The 15,167-nt window shown below is 34.0% G+C and overlaps 8 protein-coding genes across 10 annotated transcripts; 6 read left to right on the plus strand and 2 right to left on the minus strand.

The window, feature by feature from the left end:
• Positions 1 to 37: 37 nt before the first annotated feature.
• Positions 38 to 1,922, plus strand: LOC136344343 (zinc finger protein OZF-like). The gene is made up of 5 exons (XM_066291706.1): positions 38 to 288; positions 454 to 1,037; positions 1,092 to 1,311; positions 1,363 to 1,554; positions 1,616 to 1,922. Exons 1-5 carry the CDS (start codon positions 166 to 168, stop codon positions 1,781 to 1,783), a joined length of 1,287 nt encoding a protein of 428 aa, XP_066147803.1. The 5' UTR covers positions 38 to 165; the 3' UTR covers positions 1,784 to 1,922.
• A 267-nt stretch (positions 1,923 to 2,189) lies between these two features.
• On the plus strand, positions 2,190 to 4,025 carry LOC136344607 (LETM1 domain-containing protein 1). Its single transcript, XM_066292237.1, has 6 exons — positions 2,190 to 2,547; positions 2,603 to 2,830; positions 2,889 to 3,152; positions 3,198 to 3,384; positions 3,438 to 3,600; positions 3,670 to 4,025. The coding sequence occupies exons 1-6, from the start codon at positions 2,474 to 2,476 to the stop codon at positions 3,846 to 3,848; spliced, it is 1,095 nt and encodes a 364-aa protein (XP_066148334.1). The 5' UTR covers positions 2,190 to 2,473; the 3' UTR covers positions 3,849 to 4,025.
• RpL14 (ribosomal protein L14) lies at positions 3,995 to 5,217 on the minus strand. Its single transcript, XM_066292245.1, has 4 exons — positions 5,105 to 5,217; positions 4,785 to 4,886; positions 4,405 to 4,599; positions 3,995 to 4,227 (listed from the first exon to the last, which is right to left on the minus strand). Exons 1-4 carry the CDS (start codon positions 5,105 to 5,107, stop codon positions 4,033 to 4,035), a joined length of 495 nt encoding a protein of 164 aa, XP_066148342.1. The 5' UTR covers positions 5,108 to 5,217; the 3' UTR covers positions 3,995 to 4,032.
• A 64-nt stretch (positions 5,218 to 5,281) lies between these two features.
• On the plus strand, positions 5,282 to 7,457 carry ZC3H3 (Zinc finger CCCH domain-containing protein 3). 3 transcript variants are annotated; one of them, XM_066292233.1, is made up of 5 exons: positions 5,282 to 5,442; positions 5,506 to 6,438; positions 6,495 to 6,659; positions 6,713 to 6,908; positions 7,002 to 7,457. In XM_066292233.1, exons 1-5 carry the CDS (start codon positions 5,432 to 5,434, stop codon positions 7,359 to 7,361), a joined length of 1,665 nt encoding a protein of 554 aa, XP_066148330.1. In that variant the 5' UTR covers positions 5,282 to 5,431; the 3' UTR covers positions 7,362 to 7,457. The 3 variants fall into 3 exon arrangements, with proteins under 3 accessions (XP_066148330.1, XP_066148331.1, XP_066148329.1); XM_066292234.1 differs by having other exon boundaries at positions 5,746 to 6,438; XM_066292232.1 differs by having other exon boundaries at positions 5,284 to 5,442; positions 5,503 to 6,438.
• A 229-nt stretch (positions 7,458 to 7,686) lies between these two features.
• On the plus strand, positions 7,687 to 8,383 carry galla-2 (MIP18 family protein galla-2). Its single transcript, XM_066292246.1, has 3 exons — positions 7,687 to 7,912; positions 7,978 to 8,189; positions 8,240 to 8,383. The coding sequence occupies exons 1-3, from the start codon at positions 7,786 to 7,788 to the stop codon at positions 8,381 to 8,383; spliced, it is 483 nt and encodes a 160-aa protein (XP_066148343.1). The 5' UTR covers positions 7,687 to 7,785.
• Positions 8,384 to 8,394: 11 nt separating this feature from the next.
• On the plus strand, positions 8,395 to 9,193 carry Unc50 (Unc50 RNA binding protein). The gene has a single exon (XM_066292244.1). It carries the CDS (start codon positions 8,395 to 8,397, stop codon positions 9,151 to 9,153), a length of 759 nt encoding a protein of 252 aa, XP_066148341.1. The 3' UTR covers positions 9,154 to 9,193.
• An 89-nt stretch (positions 9,194 to 9,282) lies between these two features.
• Positions 9,283 to 12,023, minus strand: OXA1L (OXA1L mitochondrial inner membrane protein). Its single transcript, XM_066292236.1, has 11 exons — positions 11,813 to 12,023; positions 11,653 to 11,754; positions 11,490 to 11,573; positions 11,326 to 11,427; positions 11,125 to 11,263; positions 10,431 to 10,640; positions 10,244 to 10,372; positions 10,090 to 10,190; positions 9,872 to 10,036; positions 9,542 to 9,815; positions 9,283 to 9,487 (listed from the first exon to the last, which is right to left on the minus strand). Exons 1-11 carry the CDS (start codon positions 11,873 to 11,875, stop codon positions 9,330 to 9,332), a joined length of 1,527 nt encoding a protein of 508 aa, XP_066148333.1. The 5' UTR covers positions 11,876 to 12,023; the 3' UTR covers positions 9,283 to 9,329.
• Positions 12,024 to 12,489: 466 nt separating this feature from the next.
• Positions 12,490 to 14,994, plus strand: LOC136344609 (uncharacterized). Its single transcript, XM_066292243.1, has 6 exons — positions 12,490 to 12,679; positions 12,982 to 13,190; positions 13,250 to 13,414; positions 13,464 to 13,671; positions 13,723 to 13,918; positions 14,007 to 14,994. Exons 2-6 carry the CDS (start codon positions 13,005 to 13,007, stop codon positions 14,206 to 14,208), a joined length of 957 nt encoding a protein of 318 aa, XP_066148340.1. The 5' UTR covers positions 12,490 to 12,679; positions 12,982 to 13,004; the 3' UTR covers positions 14,209 to 14,994.
• The last annotated feature ends 173 nt before the right edge of the window (positions 14,995 to 15,167 follow it).

Raw genomic sequence — 15,167 nt, forward strand, 5'->3', positions numbered from 1 at the left:
AAAGATTATATTAATTTCAGTTTATGTTCATCAATGGAGTTAACAGGTGACGCAGTGCTATCGATTTTTTAACCTCATTTTTCTTTATTTATATTTAGTCAAAAATCAAAATAAACATAAATTATTGCTAAAAGTTTCTTACCAAAACATCTTGAGGGTAATAGTATGGACGAGATGTGTAGAATCTGTTTACAGTACACTCCACTTGCTTTTACTACTAATATTTTCCATAAAATTACTTCAAATAAATCTGTGGCCCAATTGGTGAATGAATTGGCTTCGATTGAAGTAAGTCTTTGCTTCTCGGGCTTATTTGCTAACAGTTTTTTCAGTTTACTTCCTAGGCCCCAAAATAACCTATTTGTTTTAAGCCAGGGTATCATGAGGCTTGAATAGTAAACTAAACAACTTGTGATTCGCTTCCTTTTTTCTTACAATTTATTTTCTTTCCAGATATATGCTCATGACCTATTACCTAAACATTTGTGTGTTAAATGCTATCAACAATTATTAACCTTAAGTTCTTTTCGGAACCAAATTATCACTTCTGATGCACATTTAAAGGAGAAATTTCAAGTTTCTTGCAAAGACAATGTAACTATAATTACACCAAAACTCTTTGAGCAACAAAGTAATAGCCACAAATTGATATTAAAATCAGATTCTACTAATAATGACTCAACTAAATTGAACATAACTCAGCAACTTAAAGATGAATTACTGCAAGCAGCAGTTTCAGAGCAAGACATTAGGGTTGAGGCACAGATGCAAGCTAAAAGTGCTGGAAGAAAGCCTTCAGGACTTCTTAAAAGCCGCCACAAAATCCATGAATTTAACTGTGAAATATGCAATAAAATTCTCTTTGGTCGCTCAAATCGCTTAGAGCAACATATAATAATGGCTCATTCTGATATTAAAAATCACTGTTGTGAAACCTGCAATAGAAAATTTAAAAGCAAACAGCAGCTTGTGAATCATACAAGGGTCCACACTGGAGAGAAGCCATATAAATGTGAAGTGTGTCAGAAATTTTTTGCGTAAGCCTTTGCAAGACGATTTTGTCCTCCTATGTAGAAAACTAACATTTTTAGATCAGCTCAAAACTTGTTTAATCACAAAAAGAAACACAGTGGAACTGATAAAAGTTTCGCATGTGAATTATGCATGAAAGGCTATTCCACCCCTGGAGAATTGGAGACCCATAAGCGCATAGTACATACTGGTGAAAAACCGTTTATGTGTGAAATTTGCAGTCAAACTTATAGCAGTAATAGAAATTTAGGTTTGCACATTAGAACAGTGCATGAAAAGGTAGGCTTTTTAGAAGTTATAACAGTACAATTAAACACGTCATTGTTGAAGACTGAAAAATGCTCCAAATGTGATATAATGCTGAGCAAAAAGCGCATCAAAGCACATATGCAAAAGCATTTGGATAAGGAATTGGGAGTGAGGAGGTTTACTTGCGATAAATGCGGGAAAGGTTTTTTCACTACCCATTCTTTGAAAAGGCATCAGATTATACATAGTGGGGAAAAACCTCATTCTTGTAAGGTACGTGTTTCAAATTCTTTAGCAATGAAAGTATAATTAGGTAATTAATATGTATTTGCAGATTTGCCAAAAAGCGTTCAGGCAAAAGACAGCCATGGACGTCCACATGAAAACCCATAGTGATGTGAGAAATTTTTGCTGTGAACTATGCAGCAAAACTTTTAAATATAAACAGCATTTGCAAAGGCATGTGCCTAAGAAACATCAAAATGAGTTGGGGAAATATTAAACTGGACTTGCCATTTTACAATGCAGGCCCCTTCCACCACATTAATTGCTAAATTAAATATTGATGCTAAAACACTGGGTATAGTGTTATTTAATAAGCACTTTTCATGTAAATAATAAAGGGGTTCTGTATTGCTGAACAGTTCTTTTTTTTATATCAATATTTATTTCATAATCTAAGAACCTAAATTATTTATTTACATTCATCTGATAAATAAACGTACCTATTTTAAATAAAAAAAACGTATCTTTTTCTTTTGTACTATTTCATGGTAAATTTTGTAGCTTTTTGAAGGTAGTTATTTAAATCAAATTACAGGATCCTGTATTTAATACGATAAGATTAAGGTGAACACAGGTATACCAAATAATGTTGGTTGCATACTTTCCTAATTTTACTCATGACTATTTTTGGTTACGTCAATGTGACGTTCAAAATTTTCACTTAAACTGTAAAATACTTTTTTAAATTCAAAAACTTTTTAAGTACTAAAGAAATTTCTTTAAAAATAAAACAAAATTTCCCATGACAGCCGTCAATAGATCAGCATCAACTTTCCCGTGTATTTATTTTTGAGGTTAGGTCAAAAAAAAACTTAATATTTTAATATTTATTTATTAGAAGAACTCAATTTATAACCAAAAAATGTGAGATTTCTTCAGTAAATCAACTTTCCCTGTAACCGTCAACATGGCTCTGTCATTGGTTGTTAGGACGTGTAGGTTTAGTTTAAGTAGAGGGGCCCCAGCAGTATTTACCCCAAGGTGAGGGTCAATCATTCAGGGTGGTGTTTTCCTTGCAATTTGCTTTTCATTGCAGTTACGGAAAGCTCCTTCAAACGAGGGAATTACACAGGAAATCTGTCTACAAGACTGAGGAGGCCAAAAAGATCCGCTTTTATATATTAAATCGCTTTGTTGAGTACCTTAAAAACTATGACAAAATTCTCGAAAAGAACTTTCCGACCGCCATGAAAACCTATCGGACCTTCATGGACGGTATAAAAACCTTTAGCATAGACACAAGAGAATATTTTAGGATTTTTATGTATGCAATTCACATGCTCTCCAAACATCTCATTTGAATGACTGAATAAATTTTTAAGGTTACTAAGCAGAGGTAGTAATGGCTACTCAAAGTTACTGAGACGTGAAATTGAACTGTACCACCAACTGCCCAAAGATATGATGAAAGTAGGTCCTGTTGTAATATTCTCAACACTACCATTTGCCTTCTATGTTATACTGCCTTTAATATATGCATTACCCAAACAATTGCTCACATCTCACTTCTGGACACCAGAGCAGAAAGAAAAGTTTCAAACTGAATATATAAGAGATCACTTACTTCATAATAAGCCAGTTTTTAGGTAATAGAAAACAATTTGCATCACAAGATATAATTGATATTTCAGACATTTGCAGTCCCAATTAAAATTCATTAAATATCACAAGAAAAACAAAGATGTATTTGAATGTTGGTCACATGTTTTGGGTCTATTAGGCAGTGGTGCACAACCTACTGCAGATGAAATTTTAGCTTGCAAAGATTTGTTCAGAGATGAACCTTATCATTTGTGGTATTTAAGTAGGAATCATATTGTAAGTCAGCATCATATAGGTTTCAATAAAAACTGCAGGGCAAAGTATTTTAGTTTCACCTCTTGAGGGTGCATGGCCTTCATGCTGGATGGTTTAGAAGGACAAGACTGGCTGACAGGGCTCAAATTCTAATTGAAATGGATAAGGCAATAATGAGAGAAGGAGGAGTGCATAATATGCCCTTAAATGCATTAGGCAAAGCCTGTTATATTAGAGGTACATATCTTTTTTAGATCTATATGTATTATTGGGGAAGACTTACATTACTGAGCATAAAAATTCTAGGATTGAATCCCATTAGTGTACCCAGGGAATACCAAATAAAATGGCTTACTCAGTGGATAAAAATTTCTAGTCAAATAGACAAAGATGCTTATTCTTTGATGCTGCATTGTCCAATTTTATTGGGTTATAATGAGCCATCTAATTGGATGCTTGTTTATGTTAAAAAGCAGCAGCTTTAATTTTATTGTAAATATTGTATAGTGTACATAAAATCTTTTAAAAGCAAAGGCAATTGGCTTTTATATTAAAGCAGATGTTTTACCTTGATGAAATAACATACTTATTTTTTAAGTGGCCAGTTCAGGTGTTATAAAAAAAAAACAACTTTAAATAAATGTTTTATTATTCATCCTTAACTTTTCTTCATTTTTTTTGAGGCTTAACCTTCTTCGAAGGTTTCGGTTTATCTCCACCTTTAGCCATCTTTTTCTTACCGTACAAGGTGCCATTCCTTGAAGCAGCCTTCCTTAGAACCAAGAATCTGGCTGTCCTGATTTTATTTTCTCGACTCTTGACCCTTCTCAGTTTGAAACGATCAAAGTCTGTGAGTTGGGCGCGCTAGAATGAATTGTTAATTATTCCGGTGTACCATTATTTGCTAGCAAAGAACAAAAAAATCTTATTGTCAGAAAATATTAGTGACTTCATATAAGTGTCAGCCGGCAATTCCTATCTTAAAAAGGATCATCATATTTGAAAATTTCAAAGAAATGACATAAATGGGTAATGACTAACTTTTTGCTTAGCTGCAACTTTCTTTGCCCAAACAGAGTTCTCCCATTTCTCTAGAACCTTTTCACTTTTCCAAGCCTTACGGACTACTCTGGTTGATGCAGAAAAAGGGTGGGTGATCCTAAATTTTGTCAAATGCAACTGGTTCAGCCTTATCTGACTGCGAGGCACATTGGTTTCTGGGCCATCAACTAAAACCTAAAAATTTTATCACTTAATAAAACAGTTTTAAAGGTGTGAAAAAAAAAACAAAAAAGTGGAAGTGAATCAGAATAAGTTTAGCTTCAGTTTTGTATCAGCCGGCAATTCCTATCAACGTAAAGGTTCATCATTTATGTTTTTGGATTACTTATAGATTTACGGTGTAACCTCAAAACACTTACTCTGGTTTGGTCAATAACATCTACAATGCTAACAAGTTTGCCCTTATTGGGACCATCAGAGACGACGGCGACGCGGCCGGTTTCCACAAACCTTTCGAAGGCCTAAAACGGAAAAAATCGAGTTGTTAAAAACGCAAACCATGTGGCACAACATCGGTTCTTTAATGAACAAAATGTGAGTAGATATTGAAAGGAATATGTAAAAGTGAGTTAGGTCGGAAATTGATAATACAAATTAAAGGAGTATAAACATTATAATCTAATGGAAATAACAGAAATGTATTTAATTTTAACAGAAAATGCGAGGAAATGTTCCTTACCATGCTTTGCAAACGAGAGAAAGAATTATGGCGATTTGACTTTGACACATCGGTGACGGCTAGTAATGTCGGTGATCCCAGGGTCAGGTCAACGAAGCCATGCTAGTGCGTAGCTCTTTGTCGTATAGAGTGAATAGAGTAGTGTTCAGAATTATTCTTACTTTTCAATCTCTATTTTTGTAAGTGACTCATGATTGACACTCTATTTTCTTTATTTTTCTTTGATTCCCAAAAAAATCGTTTTTATAGGTAACTCACTATAACGAATTTTATATGGGAAAAATCACTAATTCAGTGCAATACAAGAAATAATTATTTGATCATGCCATGCTGCAATTGTAAGTATTTCATCTAATCACGAGCATAGATGTGTAACTAACAGCTGTTAAAACTTCCAGCAGCGATATTAACGAGAATTCAACCCCAAAAGATCAAAATTTCTTTATTAACCAACCAATTAGTGCTTACCAATATATAAACCCACAGTTCAACAGAACCCAAATCTCTCAAAAAGTGTTGGTAAACCCGCACTTTAGGGCCAAACCTAAAGTATTCCTGAATCCCAACTTCCAGGGAGAATTATCTCTTTGTAGTCATATACCTGCGCGAAATGCTATTCATGTTAATCCACTTTTGTGCAGCACTGTGGTGAAACCACTGCCTTTGTCCCAAGGACACATCCATGTCAACCCAAATATTAACAATGTTCAAGTGCCAAAACCACAAACAGTTCATGTGAATCCCAAATTTAAAGATATAAAAGGAGCTGTGGATGTAAATGTAGAGACTGTGCCAAAGAAGCAAAAAAAAGTAGTTGTTTTAACTAAAACTAAACTTATCAGGAGTCCTGTTATTATTAAAAAAGTCAAGAAGAGGATCTTTGTTAAGTCAAAATTTAAAATTGTTAGAGCCAAAGCAAATTCACCTGTGAGGAATTTTAATAAGAAAACAGAAACCTTTAATAGAACAAGATTTAAGATTGACAATAGAAAGGGCAAATTATCACCCAGCATTAAAACTACAAAGAAGCAGTATAGTGCCTTTAACAAGTGGTCATTACAAAACAATAATACTTTAAGAAAGCAGGTTGTCAAACCTAGGTCTTTAGTACAAACTTCTACATGTCACAGTTTGGTTAACATCAGTGGTGTTCTCTATAAAAAATCAAACAATTGTTTGAAGAAAGCTGGAAGTCTTGGAAAGACATCAATCAGTAAACAGCAGTTACTGAAATCACAGTTGAAACTTAATATCAGTAAAGTGAAACTGAAATTAAATAGCCATGAGGAGGGAAGGAGCAGCAAAAAGATTGTTAAAAAGTTTAAAATAATCAGGTAATATATTGCAATACAGGAACCAGAAGAAGTGCAGTTGCATTGTACTTTTTCAGGAAACAGACTGCCAAGAAAACCAAATTTGCTGAAATATCACCCAAAAAGCTGAAAAAGTACAACATTCCCTGCACTACTTATAGGAAATATGGAATATGCAAAGAAAATGATAATGGAAAGTGCCCTTTGAAGCATGATCCTTTACAAATTGCCTTGTGCACAAGGTATGTGGTGCAGATATTTTTTAATTTTTTCAATAAAGATGTGATATATTTAGGTTTTTACAAGGGGCATGTCTAAAAAATAATTGTCTTCTTTCCCACAATGTTTCTCCTGAAAAAATGCCAACTTGTAAATATTTTTTGGAAGGTTCATGTTCAAGGGAAAACTGTCCTTATTTACACGTAAAAATTAGCTCTAACTCTGAGGTATGCAGGGACTTTTTAGAAGGATTTTGTAAGAAAGCTGCCGAGGTAAATGTATTTTTACTTACCACATTTGATTATCAGTTTTTCTTATTTATGTTTGCCCATTGTTTTTGCTCAACAAATATTCTTTCAATATAGTGTGAGAAAAGACATCAATTTTTGTGTCCTGATCACGAAAAATACGGCGTATGTCAAAAGCAAAGGTGTCTATATCCTCATGGAAAAATGGTAAGAAAGTATATAATAAATAAGGAAATATTTGTGAAGAAGTGTTCTGATCCAAAACCTGAACCTAAGACTTCTGAATCTGAAACCAATACAAGTCAACAAAGAAATGATAATTTAAGATATTATGTTGACATGAATGATGGTAAAATCATAGATCAAGTAAATGGTGCAAAAGTTAGTGAAATTGTTGAAGGAACTAAACTCAAAACTTTTGTGGGTCTCCACTCAAGACCCAAATTGGGAAATTTACCCAGTTTTATCTCATTTTGAGAGTCCTGAGAATTTGCTATCTAATTTGTAAATGTAATGTAGTTTTGGTTTTAGTAAAGAATTTTTATAATTTGAAATAAAGTTGCGTAACAAGCACTTGTGTTATTTTATTTATATGATATATGGTGTATTAAAAATTACAGGTGTTGTTAGAAAAAGAATAATAAGGAAAAAGTATTGTTTCTTTTTTATATTTTAACATGAGTTATAAATGAAACGTTGCTTATTTTTATGTTCGAAGACAATTTTAACAATCTTGTTTTGTATATTGTAAATCTTCTAATACTAATATTTACTTAAACTGACAGAGACAAGGTCCATATGATATTAATATATTAAGCAATCATCACTAATCCCTTGTTTCGTGATATTCTACGTGTTTTTTTATTAGTTTTTCCTACATTTCCGGATATTTTCCTGAGTTATGCCTGTAGGTGATGAATTGGAAAATCAATTTCCTTCAGTGTATGTAAAAGCCAGCGATAGAACTTCTACACATGACGAGTATGATGACTCTATCGTAGACGAGTTTGATCAGCGAGAAATATTTGGTAATGATAAATACCCCGTTTTAAATTAAAACAAATGCCACAGAAGATTTTTTTATCTATGTCAGATCTTATACGAAACATCAACGATCCTGAACACCCCCTCACTCTAGAACAACTCCACGTAGTGCAACAAGACTTAATTACTATTAACAATAGGGAAAATGCCATTGACATTAACTTTACTCCGACAATCCCTCATTGTAGCATGGCTACATTGATTGGACTATCAATCAGAGTAAAGTTATTGAGGTGTCTCCCAGCAAGATTCAAAGTCAGGGTAAAGTATCATATCAGTTAAATTTCTTAACATGATAAGTTTTTGTTCAGGTTGAAGTCACTCCTGGAACTCATAACGCAGAGAAGCAAGTTAACAAGCAATTAGCAGACAAAGAAAGAGTGGCGGCAGCATTAGAAAACACTCATTTAATTAAAGTTATTAATCAGTGTATTGAGAGTAGAAGAAGGGGTTAAACTTATTCAAAATGTCTAAAAGGGATCCACCCTTAATATCAAGCTCCTCAAGAAACAATATTAACTCAGCTTACTACAAAGTTAAGAGGTATTTCAGGAGATTGTTCAAATTTGAGCAAATGGACTTTCAGTTTGCATTATGGCAAATGTTCTATCTTTTAGCAGCTCCTCAAAAACTAACAAAAGTATTCAGAGCTAGGAAAAACTTTAAGTCTCAGTACGCCAGAGACGATCCAGCTTTTCTCATTCTTTTTGCTGGTGCTTTGTGTTTCACATCAGTAGGATTTGCTATTGCCCTTGGGTACAGTTTCCTACAGTTTCTCACTTTTTTAGTAGTGGAGATATTCATAGACTGCATAGGGATTGGCATAGTTATTGCCACCACTTTGTGGTACATTACAAATAAATTTTTAAAGCCCAAGAATATTCCACAAGATGTTGAGTGGGGGTTTGCCTTTGATATACATTTAAACGCCTTTTTCCCACCACTGATTCTACTGCACTTCATATTGTTAATCTTTTATGGGTCAGTTTTAAGCAATACCAGTGCTTTGGCGGTGGTTTTCGGCAACGCATTTTGGCTTGCAGCTGCAATTTACTATGTGTATATTACATTTTTAGGCTATAACTCCATGCAAATATTAAACAATGTTAATTTATTCCTTATGCCTATTCCTTGGTTGATTTTTATTTATTTAATTACTGTTTACCAGGGATATAATATATCTAGTACAGTGTTTACTATGTATCAGCAGAGGACGCTCCTATAATTTATTTCTATTACTATACTAATAAATGTTTTTTCCACTACTTGCTTTAATTGTTCTTTATAACCTTAATATTTTGTATTAATACGTCTCGCATTTTTTTTTGGGGGGGGAATATATAAATTTCAATAATAAAATCTCAAGTTTATTACCTGTAACCTATAAAAACATCACATATACTATCGCTTCTTAGCGCTTATTGGAACCTGATTATTCGGTTTTGTAGGATCATATTTAAACGTTTTCTGAATAGGGCCCTTTCCCGCCCGGCGAAATTGCATATCATCCAGCCTGCGCCTGTCTTCCAATTCCCTAGTTATTTTGATATTAGTCCAGGCTAAAACCAAGCAAAAATAAGTACAATACTCCCTACATCTTTAAAATAATTTACAATCCTTTATTCCTTCTCGAAATCCCTTTGTTTTAACTGGTAGCTGGTCAGAAGAGTAATGCTTCAATTCCTCAATATTAAAGTAATCCCTAACTGCAGGAATTCGGAGAAACGACACTTGCAGCATGGAAATGAAGTTAGCTGACACCCAATAACATAAAATGACTCCGGGGAAATTTATGGTAAAAGGCAACACTACAATGGGCAACGCTCGAAGCACATATTTTACTAAATGTGCTGATTGAGTGGAGGCCTTGGCAGTATCTGCTCCAATCTAAAATAAGACTCAAAGCAATTTAAATATGAAATAAAATCAGATGTGTATAATACCTCAATCGTTATCCAAAGCGTTAAGCTGGTGAGCATTGGCAATAAAAAGTATTGGTCAGGCAGTGTCAGATCTTGAAACCACAAAATACCTCCATGGCGCAAACTTTCCACTGGTACATTCGCCATTTCGCGTAATCCCATAAAGAATGACAAGAATATTGGGGCCTAAAGAGTTAAATTAAGTCATTTTAAAAACAGTGTTCAATAGTTATTTTTACCTGTAACAAGGGAACAAGCATATTTTTTAAAGGATTTACTCCTTTTTCTCGCATCATAAGCATTAGCTCTTGAGAATAACGAGCAGTGTTTAAAGCATCTCCTATTCAATAACATTTTTTTATAAATACATTTAACTCAATATTTCAACACAACCTGTTTGTCTCGCCTCAGTCATTTTCAGTTGCAAAGCCTGCATTTGTGGCAAAACATTATTCATTTTGGCTGCATTTCTTTGGGCTTTTATTACCAAAGGAAAGAGACATATTCTGATGACAATAGTACCTAAAATATGTCTTATTTATAAATGATGATCATATAATAGTAACTTTCTTTTAACTACCAATCATAATGGCAAGCCACCAATCAACTCCTAAAGTAACATGTAAATATTCCATACAATTCTGCACTATCCCTACAGGGGTCCAGCCTCCTAAACCTAGTGAAATGAAAGTGGGTTCTCCTAATTCATTAAGATTACTTAAAGCTTCTGCTACTGCATCTGGGATTGGAGGAGGCTCAGGTATTGGATCTATTATGGTATTTGGAGTACCTAGAAGAACAAAAAGAAATTCTTACAAAATAAATTAGAGAACATTTTCATTCTTAAAGTATGATTATTTAAGGTAGGAACACAGATAGTTCTACTTTTGCAACAGCCTAGGCTTTATCCATTTTACCTATTTCATTTCCATCCAAAGCTGCCAAAAAGGGCGTTTTCATATAAGTATAGATGCTTGTTGGATATAAATGGAGACTTACCATATTTCCCTGTTTTAACAACAAAATAATCTGTGTTACTTTCTAAAGGAATTGACCTTAACTTTGAAACAACTTTTGATCCAGCTGCGTGTTAATAATTAATATACAAAAAAAATCATTTGTAAAATCAACAATTTTTCATCCTACCTGCTTCTGAATATGGAGGAAACTCTTTATCCAAAACAGAGGCAAATATAGTTCCTAATCCAGCCACAAAAATGTATATGATTCATAATTATATAAATGAAATCATAAAAATCTATTCTTAATCTAACCTGCTTTCAAAGTCCCATCACCATTCTGTAAACTTATTCCTGTAGCTGATAAAGCCATAGTCCTTGTATGTAATTGCTTTTTAGTCAAGTATAGACTTAACTTCTGTGCTTCCTTTTTTACATATTTTGATTTTAAATACTGCAAAAAAATAATAAAATTTTCTATGTCAGGCCATATTTCAATATAATATTTTTGCTTGCTTTTGTTTTGTACTGCTGTTTCTTCTCCTTGATTGTATCAGGTAAAGTGTACAAATGTTTACAACTATTTTGCAGTTTACTTCTGCAGCTCTGAACTGTCTCCTAGAAAGTTATTTCTGGTTACAATGAGTTGATTTTTAGAGGGAATTTAATGGTGTTCTTACATTTGTAAGGCCACTGACATTGGCAGTGGTGCTAAGCTTTGCAGCTGCATTACTGAGCCCTTTAGTTAACAATTTGTTTAGTTCCTAAAATCATAAGGTTTCTTGATTTGTGTGGGCACTCAATAGATGCTCAACATTGAGGTTTATGTAAAGGAAACTATACCTTAATCTTTCCAATATTTCCATTGCTTTCATGCAGCTTGTTAGCTTTATTACATACAGCATCTATTCTTTTTTCCAGTGCCTCATTTAGTTTGTTAAAATTCTTAAATAAAAAATATATTTTTGATAACATTAAATGCCATAACCTAACAAATGGGCACCTTAAAACTTTTCAAAGAAAAAACGAGGTTTTTCAGTTGGGACATCCTATGGTAGTTCGACATAATTTAAGAGTGTTCAGCACTTTAATTACCTGCTGTAATTAAACTAATAAATCATTAATATTAAGCATAAAAAAACGAACGTTTACGAAATCATAATTTTTTGCAAAAAGTCACACCCCATGAGAAACTCACTCCAAATAACGTGTCATATCAATAACACACGTATGTAGAGGGAGCTTCTGTCTTCGTTTAACCAGTTGTTAAAGTAGAGTAGAAATAGTCACTTTTGAAAAGAATAATTTTACAGGTTTTCTGTGCATGTCGTTTATGAAGTTTGGCGCGATATTTGAAATTTCGCTCTACGATAAAACGCGCGAAAATTAATTTACTTTTAGGAACTATTTGTTAAGCTTATAGCAAACCATCATTGCCCAGAAATCTATTTGAAAAGGAAAAACAATTTTGAACCTTTGGGACAATTTCATAAAGTCAATAAATAAAATAATATAATTCACTATAATTTTTTAAAGAACTATTTTTCAGATAATTAAAGCGGAAAGGGATTCAATATTTTACATAGTCGGTCACCCAATTTGCTCATTAAAACACCCCTTAGACATACGGATTTCTGTACTAATGCTATGCCTGAAATTTCCAGCTGAAAATCCAGATTTCAGACCTTAATTCAGTAGAGGTCTCCACAGTAGAGCAGACGGGCGCAGAGCGTCGGGACGCTTCGATTTTCGCCTATTATTATTGTGCCAAAATGTGATGATATTGTAGACATAACTAAGAACATCTACGTTAAAAAACCATTTCCTGCTGATACGAACATGATCTGCTATATATAATTTCCGATAAAAGGTATTTGGCACTGAAGTACTTCGCATATGCGCCACTAGTTTTAGTTTATTTTTAGGTGTTATATGTTTATAAATGGCATATTTTTAGAGCAGAATGTTTGGGTTACATATCTTCAAGATTTTGCAATAAATGAAACATATTTCAATGGTATTTTGTACACCAAACACAAACAACAATCAACTTCAATATTGATCCTTGGGGATTCTGCTAACGACCTTGGCCTTGCGTTCTGCTTTTTGATCGCACTCATTCATTATCGATTTTATGTTGTGATAAAGATCATCAATTCACTGTTCTTACAGAGATTCCTGAACGCAAAATCACGATGGTGGTTCACATCTTTGATCAAGATCATTTTGCGATAAGCGCTATAGTAACCGTAACCATGCAAATAGTTTTCTTCCTCATAGTTGCAATTTTTGAATGGGATAAAGTCACAGACTTCGCTGGAGGCATTAACTTCATTGTTTTGGCGCTTCTTACTTTTTTTTTAGGACAAAGTGGAACTAAGGTATGTTTTGTAGACAAAATGGTGGATTACTTTTTTTTATGTATATTTTTCAACTTTAGAAAAGCTATGATAGCAGACAACTAATGGTAACGATTTTTGTATGCATCTGGGGTTTGAGACTGTCCGGCTACCTCCTCTATAGAATTATCAAAATAGGCAGAGATAAGCAGTTTGAAGACGCCAAAAGCAATATTATTCGTTTCGCCATATTTTGGACCTTCCAGGTGGATTTCTCAATTCACCAGGTTCACACTTAAATTTGAGGTATTTCAGGCTGTATGGGTTTACGTAGTGAGCCTTCCAGTGATCATAATTAATTCCCCGAGGCATTCGATCCCTCTGGCACCCAAGACTATGACCACTTTGGACTCTACAGGAACTTGCCTGTTTATTGTCGGTTTTCTAGCCGAAACATACGCCGATTTGCAAAAGTTTTCCTTCAGGCAGGACCCAAACAACCAAGGAAAATGGTGCAATGACGGTGAGATTCCCCTTGATATGATGTGAAAGAAAATTTTCGGGAAAATTGCAGGCCTTTGGAGACTCTCGCGTCACCCGAATTATTTTGGAGAAATCGTGCTTTGGTGGGGCATCTTCGTTATAGCTCTTAACGTTTTGGAGGGCATTGAGTGGGTGGCGATTATGTCTCCTTTATTCACCAGTTTGATCATCCTCTTTATGTCAGGAATTCCCTTATTGGAGCGGGGATCTGATGAAAAGTATCGAGAGTAAGTTAATGGTTAACGTGACTGCCCACAATTTAACAAATATGTATGAAGTGTCCTTATAAGATTTACTAATCGGCATTTATTTCAGTGATTCAGAATACCGCTACTACAAATCCTCCACCTCCCCTCTAATCCCCATCCCTCCTTCCATCTACGTGGAAGTACCCCAATTTCTGAAATTCATTCTTTGCTGCGAGTACCCTCTCTACGATTCTCTTAACGAGAAATCCAAGACCTCACACATTATCAAAGAATCCACCAGTACTAACTTGGGGCAACCCGAAGCATAGCTGTAGCTGGAGGCTGGTCAAGATCTGCCCCAAATCAGCATCACCGAACCAGTCAACAGGTCGAACTATCTGAGCAATTTGTATGGGTTCAAGAATAATCAAAGTCCTCCAGAATACTGTTTGACGGATCAAGATTTTGAGGAGGGATGCAGGAATTATGAATTCAGGAATGTTACGGTGGTGGTTAACAGAGAGGAAAGCGACAGAGTTTCTGAGGTTTAATTTGTGGAGTAAAGCGGAATTTTGCTTTTTTTTTTAAATTCTTGTTGAAGGCGATATATCAAGATAAGATGTAAAATATTTGTGCTAAAGTGGGATGCAAAAACATTGAGTTAATGTTTCTTAAAAAGATGTCATAAAGTGACATATTGAAGGAAGTAAGTTGGTTTCAAAACGCATATCTCCCTTAGAATATTTAAATCATTATATTTATTAGAAGTAGTATAGGCATTCAAATATCAGTATTTGGGGCTCTAAACCTCTCTTTACGAAGAACAATTTATTGTAGATATTGTGGATACAATTTTGTAAAAGTTTATTGAACAGAAAATTAGGAAATACTTAGGTACTTAAAAATAGTGTAAAATTAATTTATCGACAACTATTATAACAGAGAACTTTATTAATTAATAGCGAATTAGCAAGTAATTGAAAGTGTAGTTTTCAAGTTTGAAGCGATTAACGAACAAAATAATGTGTGTTATTTACGATTTTGTGCAATAATTAAGGTAGATAGTTACTAAAAACCTGTCGAAAGAAGTCTGAAATACAGAGCGTTAAATTATATATATTTTTGTGTCTTGATTTGTGTCCTGACGCTAAATATAGGCTAAAATATCGGCAGAATTAGGAAATCAACCACCATTTTTTACCCTTCATCCCACAAAAAAGGACCGATATTCACATGATAAAAGTGGGTTACAAAACAAGTTAGAGCAAAAAATGCACGCATAGGGTGG

The sequence above is a fragment of the Euwallacea fornicatus genome, chromosome 17 (genome assembly GCF_040115645.1).
Source record: "Euwallacea fornicatus isolate EFF26 chromosome 17, ASM4011564v1, whole genome shotgun sequence".
Lineage (NCBI taxonomy): Eukaryota > Metazoa > Arthropoda > Insecta > Coleoptera > Curculionidae > Euwallacea > Euwallacea fornicatus.